This window comes from Oncorhynchus nerka, linkage group LG22 (assembly GCF_034236695.1).
Source record: "Oncorhynchus nerka isolate Pitt River linkage group LG22, Oner_Uvic_2.0, whole genome shotgun sequence".
Taxonomy (NCBI): Eukaryota; Metazoa; Chordata; class Actinopteri; order Salmoniformes; family Salmonidae; genus Oncorhynchus; species Oncorhynchus nerka.
Genome location: NC_088417.1, coordinates 86,952,643 through 86,969,545, shown reverse-complemented (window position 1 = coordinate 86,969,545; position 16,903 = coordinate 86,952,643). Strand labels below are relative to the sequence as shown.

Genomic DNA, 16,903 nt, shown 5'->3' with positions numbered 1-16,903 from the left:
CTGGTGGGTTCTCCTTCCTCACAGAGAAGCCTTAGTGTGTGTAGGTGTGTGTGTGTTGTGGCCAAATGTGCTTAGCTTCTTTTACGAGGGCTGGGGGAACGGTCAGACAGAGTTCAATCATGTCTCATATGTTCCATTGGAAAAAGAGGGATTAAATTCTGTTGGCCAATGGGCTGAATGGATTAAATTATGTTAGCCAATAGGCTGAATGGATTAAAAACATTTGGCCAATAGGCTGAATGGATTAAAAACAGTTGGCCAATAGGCTGAAGGGATTAATTACTGTTGGCCAATGGGTTGAAGGGATTCAATTATGTTGGTCAATAGGCTGAATGGATTAAAAATAGTTGGCCAATAAGGTGAAGGGATTAAATACTGTTGGCCAATGGGCTGAAGTCGTCTGCGAATAGCGGTGTGTGTGTATATAGGGGTGTATATGAGTGAGTCATTACCATTAGATGGGCATCTGTAATGAACCGATGTGAAGTTTTGGTCTTAAGCTGTTCCTGGCTTCACCCAATATCCAAGAAAGTTATCTTTGAATTTATCAACTCACTTCATTAAGGGCCACTTTCTATGTGTATTCAGCTAGTTAGTGGACTCCTTTCTACTCTTCTCAGAATCTCAGACAATTCCTTGTTGTACATTGCAGTATCAAACTGAACTGCAACAAACACATGCTGTGATTTTTCAATCAGGAACGCTAACATAGTGTTCACAGTACTGTCTCAACATGAGCTGTTTAAACATGATTGTTGGCAACCCAGATATTGGGAGACATTGTTCATTTAGGATACATTCCTGTAGATTATGTGAAATAGATTCAGGACTGTAACGGCTCACAGTCTATATATGTGTGTTGATTGTAGTAATAATACTAATAATAGTAATAATAATAATAATAATATTTTACATGTGACTTATACAAAGCTTTTCAAAAACAACATCAGATGAAACAAAAACGTGAATAAATAGGGGGGGGGGGGGGGTCACAGATGGCTAGAGAGAGGGAGTTCCAGAGCCTAAGAGCGACCCTGGAGACGACCCTGGAGACGACCCTGGAGACGACCCTGTCGCTGTTTTCTGAATTAGTCTTGGTATATATACAAGAAAACACTCTTATTTACTACAGAATACACACTGTGTGTACAAAACATTAGGAACACCTGCTCTTTCCATGACATAGACTGACCTGGTGAATCCAGGTGAAAGCTATGATCCCTTATTGATGTTAAATCCATTTCAATCAGTGTAGATGAAGGGAAGGAGACAGGTTAAAGAAGGATTTTTAAGCCTTGAGACAATTGAGACATGGATTGTGTATGTGTGCCATCCAGAGGGACAAAATATTTAAGTGCCTTTGAAAGGGGTATGGTAGTAGGTGTCAGGTGCACCGGTTTGAGTGTGTCAAGAAAAAACTTCTGGGTTTTTCATGCTCAACAGTTTCCTGTGTGTATCAAGAAAGGTCCACCACCCAGAGGGCATCCAGTCAACTTGACACAACTGTTGGAAGCATTGAAATCAACATTGTCCAGAATCCCTGTGCCACGCTTTAGATACCTTATAGAGACAAGCCCCGACGAATTGAGGCTGTCCTGAGGGCAAAAGGGGGTGCAACTCAATATTAGGATGTTGCTCCTAATGTTTTGTGCACTCAGTGTACACCTGAAACAATATGCAATTTATATCAACTGTATAGTACTAGTACTGTCAGCTGTATGAATAATGATCTGATCCATATGGTTCCAATAGCTAAGTTAAAGGACAGTTCATTCTGGTTAAGTCGTTGTTCCAATGTGGTTGCAGTGGTGGAAAAAGTACCCAATTGTCATACTTGAGTAAAAGTAAAGATATCTTAATAGAAAATTACTCAAGTAAAAGTGAAAGTCACCCAGTAAAATACTACTTGAGTAAAAGTATTTGTTTTTAAATATCACCACCGATAAATCCACTGTCACCACTGATAAATCCACGATAATTGAGAATTTCAGTAAGCATTTTTCTACGGCTGGCCATGTTTTCCACCTGGCTACCCCTACCCCAGTCAACAGCTCTGCACCCCCCACAGCAACTTGCCCAAGCCTCCCCCATTTCTCCTTCACCCAAATCCAGATTGCTGATGTTCTAAAAGAGCTGCAAAATCTGGACCCTCTCTTTCTAAAATTATCCACCGCAAATGTTGCAACCCCTATTGCTAGCCTGTTCAACCTCTCTTTCGTATCATCTGAGATCCCCGAAGATTGGAAAGCTGCTGCGGTCATCCCCCTCTTCAAAGGGGGAGACACCCTAGACCCAAACTGTTACAGGCCGATATCTATCCTACCCTGTCTATCTAAGGTCTTCGCAAGCCAAGTTAAGAAACAGATCACCGACCATTTTGAATCCCACTGTACCTTCTCCGCTAGGCAATCTGACCTCTGGCAGTCTCTATGGGGGTGCCACAGGGTTCAGTTCTCGGGCCGACTCTTTTCTCTGTATACATAAATGATGTCGCTCTTGCTGCTGGTGATTCTCTGATCCACCTCTACGCAGACGAGACCATTTTGTATACATCTGGCCCTTCTTTGGACACTGTGTTAACTAACATCCATACGAGCTTCAATGTCATACAACACTCCTTCCGTGGCCTCCAACTGCTCTTAAATGCAAGTAAAACCTAATGCATGCTCTTCAACCGATCGCTGCCCACACCTGCCCGCCCATCTAGCATCACTACTCTGGACGGTTCTGACTTGTGGACAACAACAAATACCTAGGTGTCTGGTTAGACTGTAAACTCTCCTTCCAGACTAACATTAAGCATCTCCAATCCAAAATCAAATCTAGAATCGGCTTCCTATTTTGCAACAAAGCATCCTTCACTCATGCTGTCAAACATACCCTCGAAAAACTGACTATCCTACCGACCCTTGACTTTGGCGATATTATTTACAAAATAGCCTCTACTCAGCAAATTGGATGCAGTCTATCACAGTGCCATCCGTTTTGTCACCAAAGCCCCGTATACTACCCACCACTGCGATCTGTATGGTCTCGTTGGCTGGCCCTCGCTTCATATTTGTTGCCAAACCCACTGGCTCCAGGTCATCTATAAGTCTTTGCTAGGTAAGGCTTCGCCTTATCTCAACTCACTGGTCAACATAGCAGCACCCACCCGTAGCACCCGCTCCAGCAGGTATATTTCACTGGTCACCCCCAAAGCCAATTCCTCCTTTGGCCGCCTTTCCTTCCATTTCTCTGCTGCCAATGACTGCAGCGAACTGCAAAAATCACTGAAGCTGGAGACTCATATCTCCCTCACTAACTTTAAGCATCAGCTGTCAGAGCAGTTTACAGATCATTGCACCTGTACATAGCCCATCTGTACAAAGCCCATCTGTAAATAGCCCATCCAACTACCTCATCACCATATTGTTATTTTAATTATTTTTCTCCTTTGCACCGCGGTATCTCTAATTGCACATTCATCTTCTGCACATCTATCATTCCAGTGATTAAATTGCTAAGTTGTAATTACTTCGCCACCATGGCCTATTTATTACCTTACCTCCCTAATCTTACTTCATTTGCACACACGGTGTATAGACTTTTCTATTGTGTTATTGACTGTATGTTTGTTTATTCCATGTGTAACTCTGTGTTGTTGTTTGTGTCGCACTGCTTTGATTTATCTTGGCCAGGTTGTAAATGAGAACTTGTTCTCAACTGGCCTACCTGATTAAATAAAGGTGAAATAAAATGTTTAAAAAAAATATATATACTTAAGTATCAAAAGTAAATGTAAAAGTATAAATCATTTCACATTCCTCATACTAAGCAAATCTTTTATTTAAGGATGGCCATGGGCACACTTAAACACTTAAACACTTAAACATTTTAACACTTAAACATTTACACATTTTAACAATCATTTACAAACAATTTGTTTGTGTTTAGTGAGTCCACCAGAGGCAGTAGAGATGACCAGGGATGTTCTCTTGATAAGTGCATGAATGGGACCATTTTCATGTCCTGCTAAGCATTTAAAATGTAACTTTTGGGTGTCAGAGAAAATATATGGAGTAAAAAGTACATTATTTTCTTTAGGAATGTAGTGATGTAAAAGGTGTTGTAGGGTACAGATACCCATAAAAACGACTTAAGTAGTACTTGAAACTATTTTTACTTAAGTACTTTCCACCATTGTGTGGTTGTGTTGTTGTAGGTGGTTTATCGGGGACTGGTCGGCCTGTGGGAAGACGTGTGATGGCGGGATACGGACACGGACGGTTCTCTGTATCAGGAAAATGGGGCCTGCGGAGGAGGAGACCCTGGAGGACAGCCACTGTCTGACGCACCGACCAATAGAACGAGAAGCCTGCAACAATCAGTCCTGCCCCCCTCAGTGGATCACTCTGGATTGGTCAGAGGTGAGAGAAGGACTACCCCTTTTCAATTGTTGACGTCCCAGCAGGAAAAACATAATGTTGTCATTTTAACCGCTTTTTTTAGCTGGAATCACTTTGAGTTACAGCAGTGGTTTCAATAGAGACCTAGAATAAGTTGAATAGTTTTATTGAGCTTGTGTGTTGTTCCTTCTGTCCCCCAGTGTACACCCAGATGTGGCCCTGGGTTCAAGCACCGCATCGTTCTGTGTAAGAGCAGCAACCTGACCAAGACCTTCCCCCCCGCCCACTGTTCCGGCCACAACAAGCCCCCCATCAGGACCCGCTGCAGTCTGGGACACTGTCCACCACCTAGATGGATCCTAGGGGAATGGGGACAGGTACGATTGTTCCCCCTTCAGAAATCATTGCTTCCTTTCACTTTTCCATTCACTTTTCATTGCTTTGATATGTCTTGACATGGGGATATCAAAACAACAACATTTTTGTAAAGGCAAAATTCAAATGAACTGTTGTAAGATGAACAGACACCACATCCTGTTTTGGTGAACAGTCAACAGAATTTACACTCTGATCATAAACTGGTGTCCCTAGTGCTGATCACATGTGCCTGTCCAACCAGTCTGCCTGCCTGTGCTTGAGTGCATGCCGGTGTGTGTGTGTGTGTGTGTGTGTGTGTGTGTGTGTGTGTGTGTGTGTGTGATTGTGTACCGCGGCCCCAGTCAGGTCTCAGCCATCCCATCAACTTGTGTCTGACTTCTGTGCCCACCGGGCCACCAGGCTTACCTTCCCTTCAGATCAGGCTCTGTGGAGCCTCACATCCCAGCCTGCATGTCATCCCCTCCAAATTAGACAGTCTTTAATGGGCCCAGGCCGGCCCTGACAGATGGCCTACGTCAATGCATGGTCTTAAGTGGGATTTGAACCAGTGACCTTTTGGCCTCCGCCAGCGAGACTGTGGAGGAAAGCACTGTCTTCACTTCAATCTGCCCTTTATACAGCTCAGGAAGAGACGGGTGAGAGACAGGAGTAGAGGAGGAGGTGAGGCAAAGAGGGGCTGGAGGGAGGGAGAGGGAGATATATATAGAGTGTGAGAGAGAGAGAGAGAGGGAGAGAGAGAGAGACAGACAGACATCACCTTGGCCAGTGCGTGAGAAAGTCCTTAATCCAAACAGACTTAAAACTGGTGTTTCTGGTGTGTATTAGGCCACACTGATACTGACCCTGTCCTTTGACGGGCCACAGAGAGGTTATCAGCCATTGGCTCAATTCAATATGTATCCCTGAAGTGTTTGCTATACATTTCAGATTGAGCCGTCAAATGCAGTGTTTACCGTGAATGGGTTCTCCGCCAACACGGGAGAATTGCCTTTAAAATACAATTGGGCTTTGGCGCTGAACTTCCACGATACGGATTGAATAGAGCCCCCGGCCTTCTGATTGAAGTTGGGGCACCGGATGTTGTTGTTTGTGTGTGAGCGTACATATGGTTGCCATTAGAACCTTGAACCAGAGCCCATGACCTCTAACCTCTGTAGTCTGACCTCTAACCCCCACTTTACTACCACAACAAAGTCCACCACTGCAATCCCACAACAAGGCCACTAAATAACATCCAGGTATATCTAGAAGTGTCCGTAAAGTCTACTAGAGAACGTGACCAGAGAAACTCTTTCTGTAATATGACTAGTATGTTACAGACAGAACTACTACGTACAGAGAATAACATAGACAGGAGAACTGTTGAGTTGCACTGATAACCCCTAGCTGATGTAATTGACTACATATTCGTAGCTGATGTAATTGACTACATATTCTTAGCTGATGTAATTGACTGCATATTCTTAGCTGATGTAATTGACTACATATTCTTAGCTGATGTAATTGACTACATATTCCAAGCTGATGTAATTGACTACATGTTTCTGGCTGATGTAATTGACTACATATTCTTAGCTGATGTAATTGACTACATATTCTTAGCTGATGTAATTGACTACATATTCTTGGCTGATGTAATTGACTACATATTCCTAGCTGATGTAATTGACTACATATTCCTAGCTGATGTAATTGACTACATATTCCTAGCTGATGTAATTGACTACATATTCCTAGCTGATGTAATTGACCACATATACCTAGCTGATGTAATTGACTACATATTCCTAGCTGATGTAATTGACTACATATTCCTAGCTGATGTAATTGACTACATATTCCTAGCTGATGTAATTGACTACATATACCTAGCTGATGTAATTGACTACATATACCTAGCTGATGTAATTGACTACATATTCCTAGCTGATGTAATTGACTACATATACCTAGCTGATGTAATTGACTACATATTCCTAGCTGATGTAATTGACTACATATTCCTAGCTGATGTAATTGACTACATATTCCTAGCTGATGTAATTGACTACATATTCCTAGCTGATGTAATTGACTACATATTCCTAGCTGATGTAATTGACTACATATTCCTAGCGGATGTAATTGACTACATATTCCTAGCTGATGTAATTGACTACATATACCTAGCTGATGTAATTGACTACATATTCCTAGCTGATGTAATTGACTACATATTCATAGCTGATGTAATTGACTACATATTCCTAGCTGATGTAATTGACTACATATTCCTAGCTGATGTAATTGACTACATACACCTAGCTGATGTAATTGACTACATATACCTAGCTGATGCAACGAACTACATGTTCTCTTGTGTCTCTAGCTGGTAGCTACCACCTGTAGTCCAGCAGACTGCAGTCTCACTGATGCCCATTAAATAATTACTATTACCTTCTTCCCAGGTCATACCAGGTTCAACTGGCCTGAACAGAAGACACACACACACACACACACACACACACACTAAGGCCTCTCTGTGAGGAAGGAGAACCCACTAGTTCTGCCCTCTCCCATTAATGCATGTTAATTCTAGTTATATCTCTCTCATCTCTATCTCTCTCTCTTTCATCTCTCTCATCTCCATCTCTCTCTCTCTCTTTCATCTCTCTCTCATCTCCATCTCTCTCTCTCTTTCATATCTCTCTCATCTCCATCTCTCGCTCGATCTCTCTCTCTCTCTCTCTCTCTCTTTCATCTCTCTCTATCTCTCTCATCTCCATCTCTCTCTCTTTCATCTCTCTCATCTCCATCTTTCTCTCTCATCTCCATCTCTCACTCGATCTCTCTCTCTTTCATCTCTCTCTCTATCTCTCTCATCTCCATCTCTTGCTCGATCTCTCTTTCTCTCTCTCTCTCTCTTTTTCATCTCTCTCCATCTCTCTCTCTCTCTCGCTCTCTCTCATAGGATAAGCTACAGTATCCCTAGTGATTAGACAGAACTGTTGAGTGTCTGCTGAGAAAGAAAAACAGGGGGCAGTGAGAATCTGCAAACTCAGGCTAAGCTTGGCTTGGCCCATACAGGACGTCATCAGAATGACACAGCCAGGAGAAGTGCTGTTTGACTGTCTCAGTGACTCAGTTACTCTAAGTTCTAACACATGTAGTGGATAGGAGTTTTAACAATGTGGCTGTGCTGAGGGGAAATAACTATGTCTGTGTCTTTTGAATGCAGTATGTGATTAATAGTGTTCATGTGGTTCAGTGTTTGGTGCAGGGTGGTTAATAGTGTTTATGTGGTTCAGTGTTTGATGCAGGGTGGTTAATAGTGTTTATGTGGTTCAGTGTTTGGTGCAGGGTGGTTAATAGTGTTTATGTGGTTCAGTGTTTGGTGCAGGGTGGTTAATAGTGTTTATGTGGTTCAGTGTTTGGTGCAGGGTGGTTAATAGTGTTTATGTGGTTCAGTGTTTGGTGCAGGGTGGTTAATAGTGTTTATGTGGTTCAGTGTTTGGTGCAGGGTGGTTAATAGTGTTTATGTGGTTCAGTGTCTGGTGCAGGGTGGTTAATATGATTTATGTGGTTCAGTGTCTGATGCAGGGTGGTTAATAGTGTTTATGTGGTTCAGTGTTTGGTGCAGGGTGGTTAATAGTGTTTATGTGGTTCAGTGTTTGGTGCAGGGTGGTTAATAGTGTTTATGTGGTTCAGTGTTTGGTGCAGGGTGGTTAATAGTGTTTATGTGGTTCAGTGTTTGGTGCAGGGTGGTTAATAGTGTTTATGTGGTTCAGTGTTTGGTGCAGGGTGGTTAATAGTGTTTATGTGGTTCAGTGTTTGGTGCAGGGTGGTTAATAGTATTTATGTGGTTCAGTGTTTATGTGGCTCAGTGTTTGATGCAGGGTGGTTAATAGTGTTTTTGTGGTTCAGTGTCTGGTGCAGGGTGGTTAATAGTGTTTATGTGGTCAGTGTCTGGTGCAGGGTGGTTAATAGTGTGTGTGTGTGTTTCACCACAGTGTTCAGCGCAGTGTGGGCTGGGCCAGCAGATGCGGACAGTGCAGTGTCTCTCCTACACAGGCCAGCCCTCCAGTGACTGTCCCGAGGCCCTCAGACCCCCCAACATGCAGCAGTGTGAGAGCAAGTGTGGCGCCACGCCCATCGCTAACGGAGACGGTGAGTACAGAAACGTGTGCAAGCATACTGGCACCCACACACAAACACACACAGAAGCCTCACAACGATCCAGCCATCCCTATACCGGAGTTCCATCTCAGCTCCATTCAGCCGTTGGGATGACACAGCTCTTACAGAGCGCATTCATCTTCCCAGTGAGGTTGAGCTGTCTGCAGGTCAGAGCAGCCTGGACCCTCCATCCTCTCCATGCTATGACAGATGTGTGTTAGGATGCATAGAGACAGGCCCAGTCCACTCGTCGATCGAGCTGAATGGAACCGGTAGGGAGAGCAGGGTGTGTGGAGACGCTAACGGCTAATGAGAAGAGCTTCGGCTAATTGTCCCGTACAGACAGACGGAGAGACAGACAGACAGCAGCGTGGGGGTTGCTTATGATTATGAATGTCTTTCTTAAAAAATTAGTTTTACTAGACCAACCTGAATTGATAAATCAAATGTTTGCACAAAACCGGTAACAGTAAGAGCTTAGAAAACACAAATGATAGTCCTCAGAAGAGAGGGCCAAAGGGATTGACAGAAAAGTGCGCACCGCTCATTTGAAGTCCGATATTTCCAGACGTTCCTTTGGCATGGTGTGTTCTCCTTACATAAACGTATAGCATGCAGAGGGGGGGATAAAAAGTGTAAAGAGAGAGAGAGACAGCGACAGAGACAGACAGAGAGAGAGAGAGAGATTAAAAAAAGGTCCAGTTGCCAGTACAACAAATACACAATTCTTTCTAGACACTGTTGCCCTAGAGCACACCAAGAATTATACCTACCTTGGCCAAAACATCAACACCGCAGGTAACGATCTGAGAGACAAGTCAAGAACAGCCTTCTATGACATCAAAAGGAACATAAAACTTGACATCCCAATTAGGATCTGGCAAAAAAACACTTTAATCAGTTATAAAACCCATTGCCCTTTTTAGTTGTGAGGTCCCGGGTCCACTCACTAACCAGTAATTTACAAAATGGGACAAACACCCAATTGAAACTGCATGCAGCATACTGCAAAAATATACTTTGTGTACAACGCGAAACCCCAAACAATGCATGCAGAGCAGAATTAGTTATCAAAATCCAGAAAAGAGCTGTAACATTCTACAACCACCTAAAAGGAAGTGATGCCCACACATTCCACCAGTATCTGGGGCTCTGTTCACCAACATAAACAGACTCCACAGAGCCCCAGGACAGCAACACAACCAAATTATGAGAAAACAAAAAGATAACTATTTGGCACACTGGAAAGAATCAACCAAAAAACTGAGCAACTTGAAATGCTACCTGGCCATAAACAGAGAGTAAACAGTGGTAACGAGTACACTGTGACTGACCCAACATTTTACAAATCATTGACTATGTACAGACTCCGTGAGCATAGCCTTACTATTGAGAAAGGCCGCCGTAGGCAGACCTGGCTCTCAAGAGATGACAGGCTATGTGCTCACTGCCCACAAAATGAGGTGGAAACTGAGCTGCACTTCCGAACCTCCTGCCAAATGTATGACCATATTAGAGACACATATTTCCCTCAGATTACACAGATCCACAAAGAATTTGAAAACAAATCCAACACTGATAAACTACCATATCTTTTAGGCAAAATACCACAATGTGCATCACATCTGCAAGATGTGTGGCCCGTTACCATGAGAAAAGAGCAGCCGGTGGAACACAGACAACACAGTAAATACCACCAATACTTATCTGTTTATGTACACTATGTCATCCAAAGACAATTACCGTTCAAACGTTTGGGGCCACTTAGAAATGTCCTTGTTTTTGAGAGAAAAGCAAATGTTTGGTACATTAAAATAACATCAAATTGATCAGAAATACAGTGTAGACATTGTTAATGTTGTAAATGACAATTGTAGCTGGAAACAGGTGATTTTTTATGGAATATCTACATAGGCGTACAGAGGCCCATTATCAGAAAATGTATTATGGGCCGGTCGTTGTCCGAGACAACAGGAACTTGGAGTATATTTACATTACATTTAAGTCATTTAGCAGACGCTCTTATCCAGAGCGACTTACAAATTGGTGCTTTCACCTTATGACATCCAGTGGAACAGCCACTTTACAATAGTGCATATAAGTCTTTTAAGGGGGGGTGAGAAGGATTACTTTATCCTATCCTAGGTATTCCTTAAAGAGGTGGGGTTTCAGGTGTCTCCGGAAGGTGGTGATTGACTCCGCTGTCCTGGCGTCGTGGGGGAGTTTGTTCCACCATTGGGGGGCCAGAGCAGCGAACAGTTTTGACTGGGCTGAGCGGGAACTGTACTTCCTCAGTGGTAGGGAGGCGAGCAGGCCAGAGGTGGATGAACGCAGTGCCCTTGTTTGGGTGTAGGGCCTGATCAGAGCCTGGAGGTACTGAGGTGCCGTTCCCCTCACAGCTCCGTAGGCAAGCACCATGGTCTTGTAGCGGATGCGAGCTTCAACTGGAAGCCAGTGGAGAGAGCGGAGGAGCGGGGTGACGTGAGAGAACTTGGGAAGGTTGAACACCAGACGGGCTGCGGCGTTCTGGATGAGTTGTAGGGGTTTAATGGCACAGGCAGGGAGCCCAGCCAACAGCGAGTTGCAGTAATCCAGACGGGAGATGACAAGTGCCTAGATTAGGACCTGCGCCGCTTCCTGTGTGAGGCAGGGTCGTACTCTGCGGATGTTGTAGAGCATGAACCTACAGGAACGGGCCACCACCTTGATGTTAGTTGAGAACGACAGGGTGTTGTCCAGGATCACGCCAAGGTCCTTAGCGCTCTGGGAGGAGGACACGATGGAGTTGTCAACCGTGATGGCGAGATCATGGAACGGGCAGTCCTTCCCCGGGAGGAAGAGCAGCTCCGTCTTGCCGAGGTTCAGCTTGAGGTGGTGATCCGTCATCCACACTGATATGTCTGCCAGACATGCAGAGATGCGATTCGCCACCTGGTCATCAGAGGGGGGTAAGGAGAAGATTAATTGTGTGTCGTCTGCATAGCAATGATAGGAGAGACCATGTGAGGTTATGACAGAGCCAAGTGACTTGGTGTATAGCGAGAATAGGAGAGGGCCTAGAACAGAGCCCTGGGGGACACCAGTGGTGAGAGCGCGTGGTGAGGAGACAGATTCTCACCACGCCACCTGGTAGGAGCGACCTGTCAGGTAGGACGCAATCCAAGCATGGGCCGCGCCGGAGATGCCCAACTCGGAGAGGGTGGAGAGGAGGATCTGATGGTTCACAGTATCGAAGGCAGCCGATAGGTCTAGAAGGATGAGAGCAGAGGAGAGAGAGTTAGCTTTAGCAGTGCGGAGTGCCTCCGTGATACAGAGAAGAGCAGTCTCAGTTGAATGACTAGTCTTGAAACCTGACTGATTTGGATCAAGAAGGTCATTCTGAGAGAGATAGCGGGAGAGCTGGCCAAGGACGGCACGTTCAAGAGTTTTGGAGAGAAAAGAAAGAAGGGATACTGGTCTGTAGTTGTTGACATCGGAGGGATCGAGTGTAGGTTTTTTCAGAAGGGGTGCAACTCCTTCCACAGTTGCTCAACCTTTTTGCTCCAGGGACGTGCCTGGAGGGCTGCTTATATTAAAACTAACAGCTGAGAACTGACTAAATAGGCGTCAGACAACTATCTGTGGGACTGGTGCCAGTGCTCCGGACGGAGGTTGACAAGTACTGGCCTAGAAAGAGTTTAATACATTTTAACAGAACAGCAATATTACAACATGGACACGCACATCAGCACACACACACACTCACGCATACACACACACAGACACAAACACACAAACACACACACAGACAGACACACAAACAAACACAGACAGACACACACACACACACACACACACACACACACACACACACACACAGACACAAACACACACACAGACAGACACACAAACAAACACAGACACACAAACACACAAACACACACACAGACAGACACACAAACAAACACAGACACACACACACACACACACACACATACACAGACACAAACACACAAACACACACACAGACACACACACACACACACACAGACACAAACACACACACAGACAGACACAGAAACAAACACAGACACACAAACACACAAACACACACACAGACAAACACACAAACAAACACAGACACACACACATACAAACACACACACACACAAACACACACAGAAACAGAGGAACACACAAACACACAAACACAAACACAAGCCCAGGTGGTTAATAGACACCCACTTCCACTTCTTCTTCTTTCCTTTATTTCCTGTGTAACTTTTGTATTTTTCTCTCCAGAATGCAAAGACGTAAACAAAGTGGCATATTGCCCACTGGTGCTGAAGTTCAAGTTCTGTGGCCGTGCGTACTTCAGACAGATGTGCTGCAAGACGTGCCAAGAACGCTGACCCACACAGAGAGAGAACGAGAGAAATAAGGAGAGGAACAGAGGGAGCTGGAGGAGAAAGAGACACACAGGCAACGGGCAGAGTGAAAACACCTCCTCCCCCCTCCCCATCACCGTGGAAACCTAACCACTGCTCAGCAGACACGCTGACACACATCTTTATTACTGTCACTTCTGTGAAGTGGGAACCTTAGAGGATTGTTGTTACTGATGTTATTTTTATTATAATAATAATATTAATATTATTTTAATTATTTTATTGTCATCTGTTTGTTGTTATTGTTTTTTGTAGTTGTTTTTGAATCCAAAGTGCTGGACACGTCACACATAGAGCAGAATCACCACAGGGAAGGAGGGATGGAAGGAATATCCACTGGAGGGGAGGAGAGGAGAGGGGAGAGGAGGAGGGATGGAAGGAATAGCCACTGGAGGGGAGGAGAGGGGGAGAGGAGGAGGGAGTGTAGCTGAAGAGTGGATGGGGGGGTGGAAGTAATGGTACTATGGACAGACAGACAGACAGACAGACAGACAGACAGACAGACAGACAGACAGACAGACAGACAGAGTGAATATTCCATAAATTATACCCAAACACATCACAAAACACACCAGTACTGGAATGAACTGTTCAAGATGTCATCGCCCGTAGTGTCATTCAAGCAATTGATTTAAATCTGTCTGTGGTTATGCCACATATTGTCAGTGGAGGCCAGTGGGATGGCAGAGCGCATGTTTCTAGAATGTTCTGTGCTGGAAGTGGAAAAAAGGTGCTACAATTAGGGGTTATTTCTACTTCATGTTATCAGAGGTCAGGTACGGTCAAATCATTCTTCTGTTTATTGTCCTTTCTCTTTTCTTGTTTCTTTTTTCTAAAAGAGGGGTGCCTTCGTTTTGAACAACACTCACTTTGTGCCAGAACCTTTAAAAAGGACACCAACCCCCAGTTGATGCAAATTGTGGATTTGTGAATAATCACAAATATTACACACACACACACACACATACACACATACATACATACATGCATACATACATACATACATACATGCATGCATACATACATACATACATACATACATACATACATACATACATACATACATACATACATACATACATACATACATACATACATACATACATACATACATATATACATACATACATACATACATACATACATACATACATATACATACATACATACATACATACATACATGCATGCATACATACATACATACATACATACATACATACATACATACATACATACATACATACATACATACATACATACATACATACATATATACATACATACATATATACATACATACATACATACATATATACATACATACACACACACACACACACATTTTGCAGGTTTTCCTACTTACAAAGCATGTAGAGGTCTATCATTTTTATCATAGGTACACTTCAACGGTGAGAGACGGAATCTAAAACAAAAATCCAGAAAATCACATTGTATGATTTTTAAGTAATTAATTTGCATTTTATTGCATGACATAAGTATTTGATACATCAGAAAAGCAGAACTTAATATTTGGTACAGAAACCTTTGTTTGCAATTACAGAGATCATACATTTCCTGTAGTTCTTGACCAGATTTGCACACACTGCAGCAGGGATTTTGGCACACTCCTCCATACAGACCTTCTCCAGATCCTTCAGGTTTCGGGGCTGTTGCTGGGCAATACGGACTTTCAGCTCCCTCCAAATATGTTCTATTGGGTTCAGGTCTCCCTGGCTCTTCTCTCTGACTCTTCTCCCTGGCTCTTCTCTCTGACTCTTCTCCCTGGCACTTCTCCCTGACACTTCTTCCTGACTCTTCTCCATGACCCTTCTCCCTGGCTATTCACCCTGGCTATTCTCCCTGGCTCTTCTCTCTGACTCTTCTCCCTGACTCTTCTCCCTGACTCTTCTCCCTGGCTCTTCTCCATGACTCTTCTCCCTGACTCTTCTCCATGACCCTTCTCCCTGGCTATTCACCCTGGCTCTTCTCTCTGACTCTTCTCCCTGGCACTTCTCCCTGAGTCTTCTCCCTGACTCTTCTCCATGACCCTTCTCCCTGGCTATTCACCCTGGCTATTCTCCCTGGCTCTTCTCCATGACTCTTCTCCCTGACTCTTCTCCATGACCCTTCTCCCTGGCTATTCACCCTGGCTATTCTCCCTGGCTCTTCTCTCTGACTCTTCTCCCTGGCACTTCTCCCTGACTCTTCTCCCTGACCCTTCTCCATGACCCTTCTCCCTGACTCTTCTCCCTGACTCTTCTCCCTGACTCTTCTCCATGACTCTTCTCCATGACTCTTCCCCCTGGCACTTCTCCCTGGCTCTTCTCCCTGGCTCTTCTCCCTGGCACTTCTCCCTGGCCCATGGTGTTATATAATTGGTGCTTTCACTCCCACTACTATACAGTGACTATAGGCTGGATCTGATCTGAGCAATATGAACACTAAGACATTCATATCTATATGTTGGTTAATGCTAGCAATGTTGTTGTTTGTTTAAAATGATATCTTCTTACCTCACACTGGGAATGTTCATTGATGGTGTAGTACCAACACACCACCCCTCACCTCTCACCCCTCATCTCTCACCCCTCACCTCTCACCCCTTCACATGGACTTCCCCAGTTGTATCCTGTGTTATTCCTAGTGGTGTCAAACATTCTTCTAATATAAACCCTCCTCAAGTGACATTGCTTCTGGCGTTGGTTGGGGTTGTGAAAAGGGACCGCCACCCGTGTGGTACTGACCCAGCGGACCAGACAGACCAGGCCCAGATGGAGCCTTGCTGTGGAGGATAAACCAGTAGGACTTGATGGAACCCCCAGACCAATCGGAAAGACAATTAAAGAGTCACAAAGGAAACACATGTGGACTGCTAAAATCATAGGACTATGCTACTTGGTAGCCACCCTCAGTTTAACTAAGGATGTTAGACCCGTGATCTTTGGTGATGAAACATTGAACCAGGACATTTGGACATTAGTGGACCATGAAAACTAAAGCATTTCAACTACATTCAACTCAACATGCTGGGTCTTCTTCCAGAGCTGTTCGTTCTTTTCCTTAAATCCTGAGGCTTGAAGTAACCGTGTACTGGCATTGGGACACGGGGCCTACAGACAATGAGACAGATGGACTGACAGAGACACTCTAGAAGACACTCAATCAAACTGGTACTCATAGATGTTATCAATGTCACTGCTTTACCCTGTACCTTCAAGTGCAAGAGAGAATGGAAAACAAAAAGCATTATTTGAAGAGTTATGTTTATTTCATATTCAGTATTAATGTTGGTACACTGTTACAATTGTTTTTTTTTGTAAATGATATGCTAATTTATTGCCATGTGTCACTTGTTGTAGATTTTTGTTCACTGCATGCAAACAGAACGTTAGTCTAGTGACAAAGACATACAGTGAAATAGGCCCCTTCACCAAACTGTATTACTGTAGATATATCAGGTCAATAAAAACAACAGCTTCTGAAGAGACTCTGTGTTTGCTGGCTTCTGTTTTCTCCAACAAAACTCGTGTCTGTGTTTCCAGATTTTAGATTT

The 16,903-nt window shown here is 43.9% G+C and overlaps 1 protein-coding gene across 1 annotated transcript in view; it reads left to right on the top strand.

Annotated features, from left to right (window-relative positions):
• LOC115121427 (A disintegrin and metalloproteinase with thrombospondin motifs 6-like) overlaps positions 1 to 13,664 on the top strand; it is a 182,464-nt gene extending 168,800 nt beyond the window's left edge. The window contains exons 13-16 of the mRNA XM_065006834.1: positions 4,205 to 4,409; positions 4,589 to 4,765; positions 8,756 to 8,912; positions 13,203 to 13,664. Coding sequence (XP_064862906.1) covers positions 4,205 to 4,409; positions 4,589 to 4,765; positions 8,756 to 8,912; positions 13,203 to 13,312 — 649 coding nt within the window. The 3' untranslated portion in view covers positions 13,313 to 13,664. The remainder of the gene's footprint in view (positions 1 to 4,204; positions 4,410 to 4,588; positions 4,766 to 8,755; positions 8,913 to 13,202) is intronic.
• The last annotated feature ends 3,239 nt before the right edge of the window (positions 13,665 to 16,903 follow it).